The sequence below is a fragment of the Pezoporus occidentalis genome, unplaced genomic scaffold (genome assembly GCF_034315485.1).
Source record: "Pezoporus occidentalis ecotype Australia unplaced genomic scaffold, CSIRO_AGI_Poc_V1 ctg1, whole genome shotgun sequence".
Classification (NCBI taxonomy): Eukaryota; Metazoa; Chordata; class Aves; order Psittaciformes; family Psittacidae; genus Pezoporus; species Pezoporus occidentalis.
This window is the reverse complement of record NW_026912778.1, coordinates 16,783,935-16,801,973: the sequence shown is the minus strand read 5'-3', so window position 1 is coordinate 16,801,973 and position 18,039 is coordinate 16,783,935. Positions and strand designations below refer to the sequence as shown.

Sequence of the window (18,039 nt, the reverse complement as noted above, 5' to 3'; positions counted from 1 at the left end):
TAACAGTCTGAAGTAAGAGTTGTCATGTGTTTTACAAGAAGTTTATATATAACTGTTAAATAATTTTGTTAACTTTTTTCCACTTTCGAAATACTATGTCTCATGAAATTTACATGGTATATTTGGATTAATCTTCTGTAACTACAAGACTGTCTCATGCATTTTCCAGTTACTTATTAAATAATAGAAATCTCACAAATATTTCAGATAACTACTTAACCAAACATACTCAGTTTTGGTGTGTTTGGTTGGTTTTTATTTAATGTAGTTCTGGATACTAAAATTTAGTTCATTTTTCAACAGGTACTATCTATATATTTGCATTTTTGTGGGTTAGGGAAAGAGGTGCCTGTGTTTGGAAGTGAGATTCTGCAAAGCTTAGTAGTTCACTTGCCTACAAGAAGCTGTGAGATCACAGCATATGTTGTATTATACCATGAGTGAACTAGCTATGTAGAGTGATGTAGCTATGTGGTTGTTACAGTGGGAGTGTCTTCAGAATCTGAATCAGGACAGGTTTTTCTTTAATCCTAACCCACGTAGGCTTTTCTTTCATGTAATACTTGAAGCACTCTCACCAAAGGTCTTACATAGTTTCAATAACATGTCTCTGGAATTTTGCAGTACTTCAGAAATAGCAGCATGTTTTTGAAGTGTTCAGTCTGAACTAATGAAAAATCTTTTAAGGTTTGCGTAACCAGGAGTATGAGGTGACTTCCTGCTATGACTCAGAAGTTAAGTAGTTTCTAGATCTCATGGTCAATAAGGCAGGTGGAGAATCCACTCAGTTTCTTGGCTTATGGTTTGTTGTTGGGTGGCACTTACTAACCTGTCTTAACGATTATGAGGTTTGGGGCTTTTTAAATAAGTTTGCTTCTTTTAAAAATAAAGATGCTATGTTGTTCATATAGGAAATTCTACAAGAAAATCAGTGTGGTCAGTTCATGTGCAAATCAAACACTTGGAAAATAAATATTAAAACTGTCTAATCTTATATAATAATTTCTTCTCTGCAATATTGCTTCTTTATAGATACTAAACACAGTAGTTAAGTTTTGCATTTTATAATTTGCTAGCTATACAAAGGTGACAGTTTTTAAAAAACTTGATTAAAGGACTTTCTGTGTTGGCTGTGTGCTATGTTGAGTGTTGGGGCTGCTGCACTTCTGAGGCTAAACTAATGGCAAAACGTTATTTTGAAGGTACAGCAGGGCAGAACTGGAAATTTGGAGAAAGAGTTGGCAGTGCAGTCGACCAAACCCGATTTCACATCTCCTCCTGCTTTATTCAAATCAGGAATTCCAACAAACAGGTCAGTTAGTTATAACTCTAGACCAGAAAACTTTTTATATATATGTATTTGAAGTCCATGATTTTTGTAGAAAGAAAGGAAAATGTTTCTGTGGCAGGTAGAACTCAGGGGAAGAGTGGTTCTAAACACTTCTAGCCTTTAGTCACCATTACACTTGAATGTTGTGCTATTCTTGGCTATTTGGGAAACAGAAAGAAGAACAAAAGGGGAGAAAAACCATCAGGACCAAATAACAAGGCAGCTGTGAAAATACAGGTGTATTTTGTGTAGAATTAGATTAGCCAACAAAATGTTTCTAGCTTGTATCTTTCTGGTTATTAGCTAACACACCTTTTCAGTCAAGTTGGAATCATATAGCTATGACTTCAGCAAAAGAAGGATTCCTGGAACCCAGTCTCTTTACTTCAGGGTATCTTTAGGTCTCCTTACTTGAATATCTTTTGTACTTTCTCTAAAATATGAGGAATTAGTCCTTATTAAAACTTCTTCCCCTCACTCTTCCAGCCCCAGGCTTTAGTAAGTTCCGGCCTTTATATCTAAGCTACTCCGGTTTGCTACCTGGCGCTTTGCTTAGGGTGAATCCCTGCTTCTGCTTTACTTTAGTTATCAGGTGATTCTATTTAGGAGTTTTGGTTTTGTGCAAATTAAAAGCCATGGTAATATAAGTAATGGCAAGAGAAGTAGAGCAGGGTGTATCCTCTCATCATCAGCAGTTAAAGATTAGCATCTGTGACTTATCTTTAGTCTTTAGTACATTGACTAATTCAGAGGCACTCAAGTTCAGTCATTCCATTCTTTGAGAGTCAGTTCAACACCCAAATATGTTTTTCTTGAGTGGAAGAAATAAATCTTGCTTGATACTCTTGCCTGTATTTTTCTTTCACTTCTAGTATATTCTTCCTGGTAGCCTAATTTCCTCTCAGAACTATCAGGTTATACTGCTTTGGTTTTAGTAGATTTTAGTGCTTTTTTTCCTAGCAAAAACCTTCCAAACAAATAACAACCCTGTAATTATTTTTTTATGTTTCTTTTCTGAATTGCTTCTCATAACAGAGGTCTAAAAATTGAATGTACTATTCACAGAATAACGATTGTAAATATGTATCTAGTACAGGTTTTGTTACAGGATTTCAGCTTTTCATACATCTCATCGGTGGACAAAGAATCTCAGAAGTACTTTAGAAAGTAGTTAATGACCAGGGTATTAAAATGTAGTTGTTGTAGAAAAAAATGCATTGCATAGATTTTTTGATTCTGTGAAATTTGCATTTGTTGTGAGAAAACATAATAAAATACGGTCCTACATGTGCATATTTTAGGCTTCATAAATGAAGTCTTTGTTGTATGCTCTAGATGGGATAATCTACCATAGATGTCTTTATGCCATAATTTTATGTGATTTCTTTTTTTTTCTGCCTGAAATATGCAATCCCAGGTGTAAGTACCCAACTTTCTGATTTTTAAAGATTTAATGTTAGTATATTGGTTGTTTTTAGTCAGAGCTTTCCTGAGAAACTTAAGACATGCTTGTTTTTTCCAGGAACTAAGTTTACCTTAGGAAAGGTTGGGAAACCTTGTATCTTTAAGAATGAGAGGCCAGTAAGTGAAGTTGGTCTGCTGGGTAGGTAAAGAGGAAAAAAATAGTACATTTCCAGTTGTATCACTTTTGCATTCCAGTGGTTAGAATAGGTTGGTTTATATACATTTAGTGTGAATACTGTAAGTTGTTACAGTGATAAAACTGGCTTCTTTCCCTATTTAATATCTGCTCCTTTGGATACAGTTGCTAAAAATTAAAAAGATGTTTCTACTGAGTGGTCAGAATAGATTTTGAAAGAAAATTGTATGCTCAAAAGTGAGAGTAGCTTAGTGAATGAATATGCTTTAACTGTATGGGTTATGTATACCTGAATGGCTTCTTCAGAATGCAGCTGGTATTTTCTGTATATAAAACCCTGTGTTGCCAGTTTATTTATAACTAAGCAGTGTTTTATGGGATTGGACTTTAATTAAAGAGTTAATTCTAGGTAGAATTTTTTTGAAAAAACAGCTATTTGCTAATGAAAAATAATTGCCTTTATGCCATGAGGCATGTGCAATAGCTTTTTTGTGAAATTGCTGGAAGCATTTTTTATGTATCAGTAAAACTTCTGTCAGCTTCTGGCAGTAGCTCATGTGGTGAAAGGGCAGGAGAATTAATGCAACTGGGGTGGGGATTGGCAAGGAGCTGGGCATGAGAAGAAATGAAACTCAAAGAGCAGAAAAGATAGAGACCTGAGAAAAGAAAGACCTAGGCAGTTTTATCTCACCAGAAGCAGTATGTCTTCTCAGTCACACGCAAGCACTGCTTCCAGAAAAGCCAGCTCAGGAATCAGAAAGTGTCAGAAACAATATAGGAGGGACAAATATCTGGAATTAAGGGCAGGGGCGGTTTGGGGGGGAAGTCAGGTAGGCTGGACACTGGGACAGGGGAAATCAGGGCATGGTCCTCATTTGACATTTTAATTCCCCATTTAGTAGTCAGGGCTGTAACTTTGCTTCATGGATGATTTTACACATAGATATCACAGCACATATTTCTCTTTAACGGGAGGTCTGAGGACAGAAAGTGGGAGTTGTTTTTTTTCCATTTGTTTGCAAACAAGCATTAAAATACTCTTGTGCCTACTGGTCTTACATTTTTTAGTTTGAGTACAGCAGGTGTTTGCATATGATTGCAACTGAAATTCTCAAAGGAAAAAAAAAAGAAGTTACTGAGATCTAGCCAGAATATTACTCATTACCAATAGGGAAGTTGTAGTTTACATAATAGAAACAGAATTATTGCTCACCAGCAAATGAAAGTTGCTGCTCACTACAGTTGCATCCTAAATGCTAAGTTCAAAGAAAAAATTCAGTGCTTGTTCATACAATATACAACGTCTGAGAAATTTTGCTTAAACTTGTAAACAATTACTATCTTAATCATTGCTGAGCTATTAGCTGTTTAGAAATGACACCTGAATATCTTAAGGCTGTTGAATAGCATAAAGGATAGTATAACCCTGAAGGAGGAGTTAGAATGTAATGGAAATGGTTTAGTAAATGCACATCATATGCAAACAATATCGTATATAATACAATGTTTTCTCTCTAGAGGTAGTTAAGACTCATGTGTGCATAGGCATAGTTAAGGTAAAAACCTGAACAAATTTCTTTTGGGTATAGTGCTTTCTAGAATGTGAAGAGGATTTGACGTACTTCAAACCTGGCCTACCGAGGCAGGTCATGGTGATATCTTATTGCTTTCTTTTAGAACAGTGCTTTTCCTTATGTAATTTTTCAAGCACTGAAAGAGGGTATTTCTTATATAGCAGAGAAATAAGCAGAAGTTTCTTTTACAAGCTGGATGCAATGCCTGATGTTTTCTTATTCCAGTAATATCTAGAATAGCTAGGAAAAAAACAGCTTTGTGCAGTCAGAAGCTGATAGGTTTTTAACCTCCATTTATGGTTTTTCTGTTACTACTAAAGAGTACATTACATTTAAATGAATTTTGCTTTCAGAGAAACAAGTCTGTCAATGTGATGGGCTATTTAGCTTTCTCTGTGCTTGGGCCTTTCTGTAAACAGAATTTTTATAGCAAATGGATGTGTGATATGTCCTTACTGTGAAAAAAAGATAAGTTCCTCTTGTTTCATGACGTAGCCTTCTAAGACTAAATGATGAAAACTCGGATATTATTTTGCAATATATCTATTTCCTGTATGAATGATTTCTGTATTAATTTTGTTCCTTTCTTAATTAGATCAGTCAGTGTGGTGAGTTCAGCAAAGTTGAGGCTGTCCTCAAGAGGAGGAAAATAAAGCATGAAACATTAAATAAGAAGGAACACAATAACATATTAAATACAGGTTTTAAAGTATACTGTAATTCTGTAATTAGTAGACTAGCCTATAAATCTAGTGAAAAATGTGGCATCCAGTAGTTAGACTGTTTCTGAATTCTGGAAAGTGTTGGAGGGGGGGTGGCTTTCCAAAAAGCAGTTAATTATTTCTATTACTTGTCTGGGTAAGTAATTTCTGAAGCTATGAATTTGGAAAATAATTGGGTTTGTCTGGTTTTTCTTTTTCCTTCCTTTTTCCCCTTTTTCTCTTTGCTCTGTAGAGCCTAAATATACTCAGTTTACCAGATGAGATTGAGATATGACTTAAATCTCCAGGGAGGGTGGTACTCATTGTGCAAATGGCTCATAAATAACTATTCTCTAATTAGAGTGAAATCACTCACTGAGCTGCTGGAATGTTCCTTTCAAGCTACACTTTGTATGAACTCTGCTGTGGGTTCATGTGCATCCCACACGCGTGGATTGCCTTTTTATGTGTGGTTGTATCCATTGTGAATACATATGTATCCCAGGTGCCCTGATCGTGTAAGGGAGAAACCAAGCCCGTTCTTTTCTTTGCGTACAGCACTGAGGCAGAAACCTAGTAATGCCTGGTTAATATCACTAAGCTCGATAATGGCTGGGGACTCTTTGAAATTTCCCATGTGCCAACTTGCTATGACTTAATCAAGATCCAAGGCTTTGGATTTGCCCCTTTTACAAAACTGCTGAACTGTTAAACTCTGGACACTTCACATGCCCCTCTTGCCTTTGTGAAGTTTGGTTTTGACAGTGGTGTCATCTGCTACTCCATCTGCAACTGAACATAAGCTTTTTCTTGTTCAATTTGAAGCTCTTTTAGTGGAGTACTTAATGAAATCATTACTGCAGTCTTGGAAATAGAGAATTTGTCAAGTTCACGGTATGAAGGCAAATTCCTGAACGCATCCACCTTTGCAAAAATTAAATCTCTTGGCAGCTGTTGGGAAGAACAAAGGACATACCACTGTAAAACATTATTAAAAAATAATCATAAAGCACCAGCTCAGTGAGAATGAGTGAGCATAGGTGTACTCTTAAGACTCCAGAAAAATGAAGTGAAAGCTCTGTTCATTTCAGCAAACTTGATGTCCAGGAGCCAACTGTTAGTCTAGATTTGCTTCTTTTGATAATGCAGTCTTGTATTTGGGCTGCTTCCCAAGCCAGAATTGGTCTCACCATAGTTTGGTTGATGCACATTTTACTTTTACGCCAAGTACTCTTGCACTGCTTGTGTTTTCAGTGCTGATTCCAAGAGTTGCTGGCAGTATGCAGACAGTGCAAGAGAGGAAGAGTTTTAATTTGAAGTATATCACCTGCATGTGGAAACCCTGAAAAACAGTGGAACAAGCCAAGCAGTGAGTCACCTGAGGAGGGACTTCTTGCTGTAGAAGAAAGTAATCTATCACATGCAAGGACTGTGATACTGGCTGGATGGCTACACGCAGAGTTGTGGTCAATGGCTCAATGTCCCGCTGGAGACCAGTAACAAGTGGTATCCCTCAGGGATGGGTGTTGGGACCGATCTTGTTCAACATCTTTGTCAGTGACATGGACAGTGGGATTGAGTGCGCCCTCAGCAAGTTTGGTGATGACACCAAGCTGTGTGGTTCGGTTGATATGCTGGAGGGAAGGAATGCCATCCAGAGGGACCTCGACACGCTTGTGAGGTGGGCTGATGCCAACCTTATGGAGTTTAACCATGACCAAGTGCGAGGTCCTACACCTGGGTCAGAGCAATCCCAGGCACAGCTACAGGTTGGACAGAGAAGAGATTCAGAGCAGCCCTGCCGAGAAGGACTTGGGGGTGCTGGTCAATGAGAAAATGAACATGAGCCAGCAGTGTGCGCTTGCAGCCCAGAAAGCCAACCGTATCCTGGGCTGCATCAAAAGCAGCATGACCAGCAGGTCAAAGGAGGTGATCCTGCCCCTCTACTCTGCTCTTGTGAGACCTCACTTGGAGTACTGTGTGCAGTTCTGGTGTCCTCTACATAAAAAGGACATGGAACTGTTGGAACAAGTCCAGAGGAGGGCCACGAGGATGACCAGGGGACCGGAGCACCTCCCATGTGAAGACAGGCTGAGGAAGTTGGAGCTGTTCAGCCTGGAGGAGAGAAGCTGTGTGAAGACCCCGTAGCAGCCTTCCAGTATCTGAAGGGGGCCTGTAGGGATGCTGGAGAGGGATTCTTCATTAGGGACCACAGTGATAGGATAAGGGGTAATGGGTTAGAACTTAAACAGGGGAAGTTTAGATTGGATATAAGGAGGAAGTTCTTTACTGTGAGGGTGGTGAGGCAGTGGAATGGGTTTCCCAGGGAGGTTGTGAATGCTCCATCCCTGGGAGTGTTCAAGGCTGGGTTGGACAGAGCCTTGGGTGGCATGGTTAAGTGTGAGGTGTCCCTGCCTATGGCAGGGGGGTTGGAACTAGGTGACCTTAAGGTCCTTTCCAACCCTAACTATTCTATGATTCTGTTGAAGGTTTTAAGAGACTGATCATCCTTTAAATGTTAGTGTTTGTATCCAGTGGAATGCCATTGTGTCTTTACCCCCAGTGTTGCATTTTTAATCTACTTTGAAAAATTAAAAATAAGAAGTTGCAGTTGACACCTGTGTGGACACAACAGCAGATTTGAGGGTTTAAAGGTACCCCTCTTAACAGACTGCGTGAATATATACATGGGATTCAAGAAGTTCATAGCAGGAAAAACTTAACCTAATAGTCATAAACTTAATAAATTGACTGGTTTGGAAACTGAAGTGAGATAAATCTGCACTTAAAATTCACACATTGACTCCAATGTGGATTGGAATAAGTTGTTTATAATGAACTGGAATCACTGAAAATTTAAATCCTAGATGGCATTTTCCTAAATAAGATGCACCTCAAATTAATCATTCAAAATCATACCCATTGAGAAATAGATCTTGGAATTATTGTTGCTGTTTCCAAACATGTTAGTTCAATTTCCAGTGTTAGACAAAATAAGAAAATGGAATTGTAGTCATCATTAGCAGTGGGAACAAACTGGGAAAGCTCATTATGGTAGTTCATAAAGCTGTTATGCATTGAGAGCTGAGTATTATCTGTAGTTCTGTTTATCTCAGACAAAAAAAGATAAAGCAGAGGTAGGAAAGGTCCATAAAAAGATTAACTAAATAGTGAAAGTTATAGAGTTCTTTTATATGAGGAGAGATGTGGACTAGTTCCGCTTGGGAAAGAGACAACTAGAAAGAGATACAGCAGAGGTGTTATGTTCTCTGGCTACACTGCCAGAGAGCAAGGAGTTGTGGTTTTGTGGGGCTTTTTAACAAGACTGTAGGGCACCAAATACAATTGTCATGTAAAAAAAAATAGCTTACACAGATCACATCACTGGAGATCAAAAGTAAAAGTGGGTTCAAATGAGATTGTCTAAATGGATGTTAATCTATTAAAGTTTAGCAATTAAACTCAGTTGCATGAAAAGTCCTTAAATGATTGGCAGAAACTAGGATGGAAAGAATGTGTATATGCTGTCGCTGTTCTTGTCATCTTCCTCTAAAAATCCATAACTAACATTTCTAAGGTGCATGTTCTTAGTTTACACTATGTTCTGTTGCTTGATTGGGTTGCAAGGGAGACTGAGGTGGGTCTTGTGCTGGTTTCTTTAAGGAAGGTGAACATAGTGCTTAGCTATGCAAATGTTTTAGAGGTGCTTGAGAGAGACCTTTTGCATTTGGAAAACTGAGGAACAGAACTATAAATGGCTGGTCTAAGATTCCTTCAAGTTTCATGCAAGGTTTATGAGTCAATGTTTCTAGTTTTATATACTTTCTGGTTGATACTAAGACTGCATTTCAAGATAAGAGAGATGGTGGCTGATTTTGTTCAATACGTGCTGCAATACAATTAGTATGTATGGTAGGATTGGCTTATGTTTATTTAATGTTCTTTGGAAACAATATTTTCTGTTTTATACAGGAGAAGGAACTTTTGGCATTTAGAATGAGGAAAACTCCTTAATTAAGACTTTCTTGTCTCTCTTTTATTTTCCTTTTCTAATTCTGCCTGTTGATTCTGGTTTGTCCTGTGTTGCAGGCGATTACCTGGAACAATAGATGTGATTGGACAGACCATCACTATCAGCAGGGTGGAAGGACGACGGCGTGCTAATGAAAACAGCAACATACAGGTTTTATACTGCAGATTTGCACACAGTCTTTGACCAAGAGATACTTTTGCTTTCCCCATAGCTTCCGAGTAAAACATTTTGGTGTGTATGAATGAGTAATACACAAGTAGCTTTAAGTTCAGGAACAAAGTTGTGGCAGCCAATTAAAATCTATTAACATGAAATATACATCTTACTGGATGAAAATGAGCAGTATTGCAGACTTACAATCTAGGAGACAGCATTGGCTCTGCTAGTTCTGCATGGATAGAGTTTTGTTTACTAAGTAACAAAGATAAATATCTAAACTGACTGTCCATTTCTCCTCTTCCTGACAGACACAAAGCTGAAAGTGAAAGCCTTCTAAAAATAAGTTGCGAAGGAATAAGTAGCAGATAGTACTTTAAAAAAAATACTGTATTATTTTACCATAAATTTTAAGATTGTCTTCATAATTTTAGTCTTTATTGGCTTGGATCATCTTAAGAAAACAACTAAATGCGTTAAGATGGAATACACTTTTTCTCTCCTGACTTAGCTGTGGAGAAGAATCAAGGCTGCTTGGTGCCCTAGCTGCATTTCCATGCGAACTTAGGTTAAGGTTAAACAATGAAAATAATAACAGATAATAGTGCTTATATTGGAAACATTGCTGTGTGTTTTTCAGCTGATCTCACAGTGTTTCAAGTAATTTAAAGTCTTGAGGGTTTTTTTCATGCTTTTCATATTGATTTTTAAAATATTTCTTTCTATATGAATTTAAGATGGAGTATTGGACCATATTCAGATGGCTTATATTCCTTCTCAAATCTTACATTTGTTGTTCCCTATTGGCTGCTCTTGGGGCCTGAGAGGTACTTGGCGAGTATGGGACACCGAATGTATAGATGCAGATAGAATTTAAACCATCTGAATATGGCTCTTTAAGTGCATAAGTAACACTTCCCTGTTGTAGTAACTGGAAAGAGAGGAAACCTATCTTCTACCCTTTTTGACATAGCATTTGTAACTATAGTTTGATATTTTACAGGTTCTTTCAGAACGATCTAATCCTGAAGTAGACAATTTTACCAAGCCACCTCCATTTTTCCCTCCAGGAGCTCCACCTACCCACCTTCCACCACCCCCTTTCCTCCCACCCCCTCCAACTGTTAGTACTGCTCCACCTCTGATTCCCCCACCAGGTAAATATCCTGTACTACATCGGATGTGAAAAATGAGATTCATTAACATCACATTCTTGATGATAGATAATGAATTAAAGACAGTGCCTTCCATGCACATATGGCTGGCTATATGTGCAAAATTTCAGAATTTTGTGGGTTTTTTTTCTCTTTTCTTAAATATGTCTGCCAGGCAGAAATAGAAACTTTTGTCTTTACTTTCCCAGAAAGCATAGTCCCAGGTAGTAAATAATTACATAAAGATTAAATGTTGGATCTTTTGTCCTTGAAAACGTTTGAAGTGAGAAGCTGTTGTGTGTAATTCAACCACTGTTAATGCTGTTGAGACGTGCATGTTAAATCATTCTATAAACTTTTGAACTGAATGTATGGCATGCCGTGAATTTGTGTCATAAGTTGGGTTGTCTGGTGTCTGAGGTCAAAGCAGCCACAGAAACTTTAATGCCCCTTTCCTCTCTCAGTATGTATGAGTTCCTGAAAGTCTGATACGAATTGCATTTGTGTGCTATCATTTCTTTCAGTCAGAGGTTTTATTAGCACCTGATGTTTTATCCAGCACCCTGTGTCTTTGAATCTTAGAGGAATCAAAGCTCTGAGACCTGTTTTCATTGTTAAATCTGGTTTGAGATTTACTGATACTGAATATTTGCCACAACTTGATATTTACAGAAATTTACTGGGAGGACTGTCATGGGCATTTGCAGAAATAGTGCAGCTACCTGAGCAGTGTCATTTTAAGGGCTTAAGTTCGAAGGACTTTACAGGGAGCTAAGAAGAACGATCACTGAGAAATGAAAATAGGTGAAGAAACTTAGGGGGGTATTTGAGTAGAAAAGTGAAGGATTTGTTTGTAGAAGAGACTGATTTAAGGTGGAGCCCTGTTCCTTATTTTCTCCATTTGTTCCTTGCATTCTTTTGCTTGACTTGCTCCAAAATCACATTGAGCAGTTTCTTTGCTATTCTGTTCACATAGGGAATCTTTTAAAAGTTTCTGTTAATTCTTTTACATATAAGCAAGGAAGTAACATTATGATTTCTGTGCAGCAGCTTTGCGTGGGGCTTTACAGGGCTTAAATCCCCATAGAAGAGGTTGCTTTCTTCAGTTGCTGCTGCTGATTTTAAAACCATTAACTCCTGCTGCCTGGCAAGTTCTGGATTTCATCAGTGATTGCCATACACAAAACAGTGCAACCTAGAAAACAGAAGATGAGATTTAAAGATTAAAAAAATCTGTGCCTTTTCCAAGTTTTTATGCATAAATACAAAAAATGGGGTGCTGAAGACAGAATATGCCCCTGCTCTGGCAATTTTGTGATGTTTCCTTCCTACAGGAAAGGTGGAGAGGAATGTGATGCTAATGCAGACTATGGGTTTTAAGCTGCATTAAAATCTTTCAAATGGAATAACATAGGAAATGCATTTTAAGTTTTTAGAAAGTAATTATTTTAATCATGATACAGAAAAGGTGATCTAAGTTGTATATTATTAAAAGCATGAGCACAGACACCCCAGACACATTTAATGCAGGGATGTCATATAAGTGTACTAGACTGTTCTGAAACCCCTCACCTATTGAGCTTTTAAAGGTGAAAGAAATTCGCATGTGTTACAAGTTTACCAAGCAGGTTTGGCTTTAGTCTTGTGGTTTACAGACAGGTTTATGACATACACTTGTTCAGAAGGTCTCCTTCAACATCCTTCCGTGCTTTGAGCAGATTTGAAAATAACGATTAAGAGCTGTGGATTTGGTTTCTTCAGGCCTGTGTTTTAATTGTGCTGTTGCCAGCTCTTTATCTTCAAAGCTGTTTCTAAAATAGAATCTGCCATCCCTCCTAGGTTCAGTGGAGGAGGAGGAAAAAAGCTACTCTTACCCAATATTAAAGTGGGACTACTTGCCAGAAAATTTAAGTATTCCAAATATAAAACATCCTCCAAAAGTGCCTTTGAAAAAGGATCTTGCTTTGAAGTTAGATCTCCTGTTCTGAGTTCATTCACTCTTGTGATTCAGATCTTTTTTAAGGAACGAGTGCTAGAATGATTCAAAGGGCCAAGTGCAGAAAACTCACTCCTAGGAGAACACTGGCTGTGGCAAAAAAAATGTATTGTTTTTTGTTTGCTTGGTTTATTGCTATGTTGGAGTAATTTAAATCTGAAGAATAACGTGGATGCTTTAAAAACAGGCTTTAAAAGATGTTTTATGTGTTTTGGTTTAAGGGTGTAGTTAAAATGTGAGATGTATTTGTGATACTTAAAAAAATACTCTGAAATATTGAACTTCTGTTGCATAACTTTGGGAATTTTGACTGCCTAGGCAGATACCAGGGCTTAGCAAGTAGCAGTGCATCTGTTCAGGCCCAGCAGTCTTAAGTGTGTACTTTTTACCTTGTGATAAAGGAGAGGGAATTTGACTTAGGTGACCCTGTGGCAAAAGAAGTTTTTACACCAAGTTAAGGTACAATGCTGTGAACTGCTACACATTTCAGCTGATTTGCAGTATGTTAAGATACGGCAGCATTATCATGTTCGATTCCTTACTCAGCAAAGGAACACATGCAGCATTGCTTTCCTTTAGTAAAACCTGCTTGGTTTTCTATAAGTAACCAGCCTTGAGATAGTAGGGTGACATACAATGTTGTGAATGCAATTTTGAGCATGTTAGGTAAAATGCTGCATGCATGCTGTTTGTTTTGCTTTTCACATACGAGCCTGAATATTAAGGTTGAGGCCAGGTGCATCTTCGTGGCAGTATGTGTTGCAGGGATGTGACATGTGACATGATCTGCACTAAGTCATCTTCTTGCAATGGTACTTAGGTTAAATCCCTACATGGAAAAAATGATTCAATATTTTAGAGCTCTTGTTCTTAGAAGTAATTGGCTGATGACATGATGACATTTCAAGTATATTTTTATGCGCTGTTAGTAAAAGGCAAGGGAGTGAAGAGTTAAGAGATTCTCAATTTTCTGTTAACAGAAGTTTACAAATTCTTTTTGTTTCTTGTTTTGTGTCACGTTTGTTAGTGAAGAAGGTGAGGAATAAGCTTTAGTTTTCAGGTTTTTTAGTTTAGATATTTTTAGTGGTACTTGCTAACTTGGAATGTAGAAGAATGTGTCTTCCATTATGATACTGTTAGGCAAATTAGCTGCTGTCTTACGCAATCATTAATCACAATTTTTTAAATGTTCTTAAAGGTTTTTGAGGAGAAAATGCCTGTGATTTGGTTGGAAGTTTTTTAGTGTAATAACCCTGCTTTAACCATTAAAATTATTTGGACATTTGGTCTCTGTATATTAAATTGTATTATTCTATTACAGTTTTGTTTGAATGGCTCTCAAGTGAATTTTTTCATTTGGCTTTTAAGCTTTTGATGAGATTTTAGGTTGTATTTCTGCACAAGACAAAATTCTGATGAATACATTAATGTCTGAATTTCTTCCTTTTTGTAAAGAGTATTAGCTGATGGCTTTCCAGGCAATTCTGTGCATAGGGCTGAGAGCCATGTTCAGTGCTAAGTATGTACTGGGTTTAGTGCAGCAATTGATTGGGTTTGGGTTTTTTTTAAGCATAAGGTGGAGCTAATAAATGAATCAGGGAGAACTGATATTTTTCTAGCTTACATTCTTAACATTTCTGGTGAGATATTTATGTATTTTCTATGTTGTAGACTCATGAAGACTCTATTAAGGTGGACAAATAACCAGTAAGGATTAATAGAAAATACTTCAGCTGTGCAGCAGTTTGAGTTCCCAGTTTTCCTTTCCTTTCAGAAATTTTCATTAGGAGTGTTTAGTCTTTCAAATGTTACTCTCTCAAAGTTTTTATGCTGTGGTTTCCAGCGTTCTTAACAACAATAGCTTTCAGTTAGATTCATGACAACTAAGTTAGTTCTGAAAACCAGAAAAGTTAGAAGAGTTTTTGAATGTGTTTGTATTAAAGAATGTTCTTCTGTCAGATATTTACAAGAAAATAGAATACCAAAGAAATTTTTTTCCTTCAAGTAGCAACTGAATGATTAATTGCGGTGTGGCATAGCATTGACTGAAAAGCCTGTAATGCTTACTGTTGCTAGAATATTTTGTCCATGTGGACCTCACTATTTCCAATGCTAAGCTGTGAAAGTTCAGGTGACAATTGTCTTTCCTTTCATCCAGCCAAGGGATATAAAATAAGGCAAATATACTCTAAGGGATGTTACTTTCCTTCGGGATACTAAACATTTTAGGGTTATGGATTTAATTCTAAGCTTGAGACCCAGAGTCATTTTTCATTATTTTTGTCTCTAATTAAATAAGATCCTAGAGAATAGGAGCTTAAATAAAAAGCCAGATTTCACAAGGCTTGCATGAAAACAGTTGATATTAATGTGAGATTTTGATCTAAGGACACAGAAAGTAAGCTACCATTCTTCTTGATCATCTATGTGGTGATAGCTCAGTCTGATTTTAGATCTACAGATAATAAACTTACTATAACTGATACATTATTTGTTGTTGTCTTAGGTATACCAATAACGGTGCCACCACCAGGTAAACTTGTTTAAATTTTCTTCCACATTTGATTAAGAAATGAAAACTTAAGTGATGTGCAACTTACCAACTTCCTTTTAATTTTCTAGATAAAAGTTCATAAATACAAAACCATACATATAGATGTAGGCTCAGTTATTTTAACACCAGGCCGTTGACTAGTGGATCTAATCAGCCTGTTTCTTAGATGTGTGCTTCCTCCTTTTCTTTCCATTCTTTTTTTTTTTTTCAGCTGTGCAGAAAATAGTTGTAATTGTTGTTTACTAAGTATTGTTAGATACTCAGGAATTTTCCTATGCTTCTAAATCATTGTGTTTTTAAGCATGATAAGGTATTTGATTTGGAACACTGATAATATACATTTAAAAATGAGATTTTGTTAAGCTGGAAAGAAGTTCTCGTCTTACAGAATAAAACCCATTTACACAGTGAGAAACAAATTTTTGTGTTTTACTCTCTAGAGTCTGTTTGCCATTATATGCTTAGCCTAGTTCTTTTATATTTTTGTTTGTTTCCCCCTCCCATTTATTATTACAGGCTTTCCACCACCACCTGGAGGTCCTCCACCTTCCCTCATACCCACAATAGAAAGGTAATTATCTGTTTGAAATCTTACAAAGCAATATATCAATATTCTGTAATTGAAATAAGTTAATAAGGTCTCTTATGGTACTCAGTGTTTTATGGATTTAATCTGGGAGCAGGGAGACAGGTCCAGATTTTTACAGAAATGTTACTAGTCTCACCTCTCTGACAATATTCTTTCGACTTGGTTACTTAGCTACTTATTAGTTTAGTTGTGTTATGATACTGTATCAATGCCAAGACTTAAGAACAAGGTCAGGGTAATGATTGTTAAAGTTTTCTTTAGTGGTCTGAAGGCTTATTTAGGTGAACTGTATCCTTTTCTATAGATGCAAATAATCAATTTAGCCACCAATTGAAGCCCTCATAAGCTATAGGAGATGCCAGAGTTCCACAGAATACAAATTTGTATTCCTGCTGTGTTTGATCTAAGTGTTCAGCTTTAATAGGCCTAGCATGTTCTTTTTTAATGCCTTTTTAATATAGATATACAAAATACAGGTATTTTATATATATGTACATATGGATATTTTATATATATGTATGCACATATCTTTATTTTTTTATATATATATATATATATATATATATATACACACACACACATATATATAAAAGGAAGAAAAAAAGTTGGCCAGCACAGTCCTTTAAAAGTATTTATTTTTTACTAGAGGCCAAAACCAGATCATCCACAAAGCTCTCTTAAGAAGATGGTGCAAGCCTCTTGCCAGTACTTTGGATTTCACTGCAGGAAGGTGCACACGACTGTTCCTTTGAAATTGAAAAATTCTATTAACATGTACACTACAGGATGATGATGGTAAATCTCACAAAATCCTCATCTTGTGTAATTCAGAAAAACATCTAGCTGGATGCATTTGATGCGCACGAAAGTAAATTTGTTATTTCATACAGTTGCTGTGACTGCCGCTTCTGACTCTTAAGCAGACAGAGGTTACTGCATCATTTACTTGGGAATATTAATACAGCTACTGAAATACAATGTGAAAGTATCAAGCTTATTGTGGAACTTGGGAACTAGATCTCATACTTTTAAATATTAAGATGTTGGATTGGCCTTTCATTATCATTGGTGTTGTTTTGTCTTTAAACTAAGCTAATCCCAAACTTACTTCGTAATGTTCAAGTGCCTTCAAGAACAGAATAACACTTAGGTTAAACCCTGCAAAGATAATTCACTCAAGATATGTGGGAAGTACTATAAGCTCATGAAAGAATTATATATTTATGAATTTCTCCTGTGCACGTAGCATCCTTTTTAACCTTTCTGGTTTTTACCTACTTGAGTTGGCTACCACTGAAAGAAGTCAGCCTAGAAAATGTGTAGCTAATTTAATAGTTTATTTATAGAACTACACATTTGAAGTCCACCTGTTCTTAGATACACTTCCATACCTACTTTTTAACAGAAAGAATGAGATTGGCTTCACTCATGAATGAAGCACATTGAAGCAACTGCAGGTTAAGTTTAGTATCTGTGCAGAAACATTTTATGATAAAAGAAACATTTGAAATAGAAAATTCATTGAAAATACAAAAGAGCAGCTTTGGCTTAAATAATTTCTGTTTAAAATTTTAAGGAGAGAGAATGTGACTTTAAGCTCCTGTGATACGTATTTGTGTTGATAGACAGTTTCCTTAATGAGTAATGCTCAAAATGGAGGACTTAAATCCATTTATAACAAACATTTAGTTTTATTATGTATGGTGGTTAGAGTTCAGGGGAATAATATTAGAAGTACATATTTATTCATTTAGGTAGTTTTGGTAAATGGCATTTTTACATGTATTTTCTTTTCAACAGTGGACATTCTTCTGGCTATGATGGTCGTTCTGTTCGTGCATTTTCCTACGGCAGTGGTGAGTAAGCGTGCTGGTTTTGAAAATTTTAACTAGTGCTAGATTAAATTGCTTGATACACTCATGAGGATTTTTGCTAAGAGACTAAACAGGGCCTTACAGTAATTCATTTTGAAAGCTCATTGCCTACCATTATAAACAAATATATGCTGTTGCAAATTTAACAGCTGTTGGTAAATACTGTTATTTTGCTTACTTACTTACTCATAATGCTGGTTATCTTTCCACACTGCTTTTGCAGAACTCTGATTTTAAAAAATAATACACCGTAATATGGACCCTCATGGCAAAGAATTTCTTCTCTGTCCAGTCTAAACCTACCTTTTTTCTGTTTAAAACCACTGCCTCTTGTCCTGTCACTACAGGCCCTTGTAAAAAGTCTCTCTCCATCTTTCTTATAAGCCCCTTTTGTGTATTGAGAGGCCACAGTAAGGTCTCCTCAGAGCCTTCTCTTCTTCAGGCTGAAAACTGGAACCTAGGAGAGACGTGCCAGATT

At 36.7% G+C, this 18,039-nt stretch overlaps 1 protein-coding gene across 12 annotated transcripts in view; it reads left to right on the top strand.

The window, feature by feature from the left end:
* FIP1L1 (factor interacting with PAPOLA and CPSF1) overlaps nt 1–18,039 on the top strand; it is a 42,992-nt gene that overhangs the window by 12,451 nt on the left and 12,502 nt on the right. For 7 of the 12 annotated variants that reach the window (XM_062607237.1, XM_062607156.1, XM_062607149.1 and 4 more), the window contains 6 exons: nt 1,203–1,312; nt 9,295–9,388; nt 10,398–10,551; nt 15,051–15,077; nt 15,615–15,669; nt 17,488–17,543. In XM_062607237.1, the coding sequence (XP_062463221.1) occupies nt 1,203–1,312; nt 9,295–9,388; nt 10,398–10,551; nt 15,051–15,077; nt 15,615–15,669; nt 17,488–17,543 (496 nt within the window). The remainder of the gene's footprint in view (nt 1–1,202; nt 1,313–9,294; nt 9,389–10,397; nt 10,552–15,050; nt 15,078–15,614; nt 15,670–17,487; nt 17,544–18,039) is intronic. The other 5 variants (XM_062607162.1, XM_062607187.1, XM_062607219.1 and 2 more) reach the window with 1 other exon arrangement.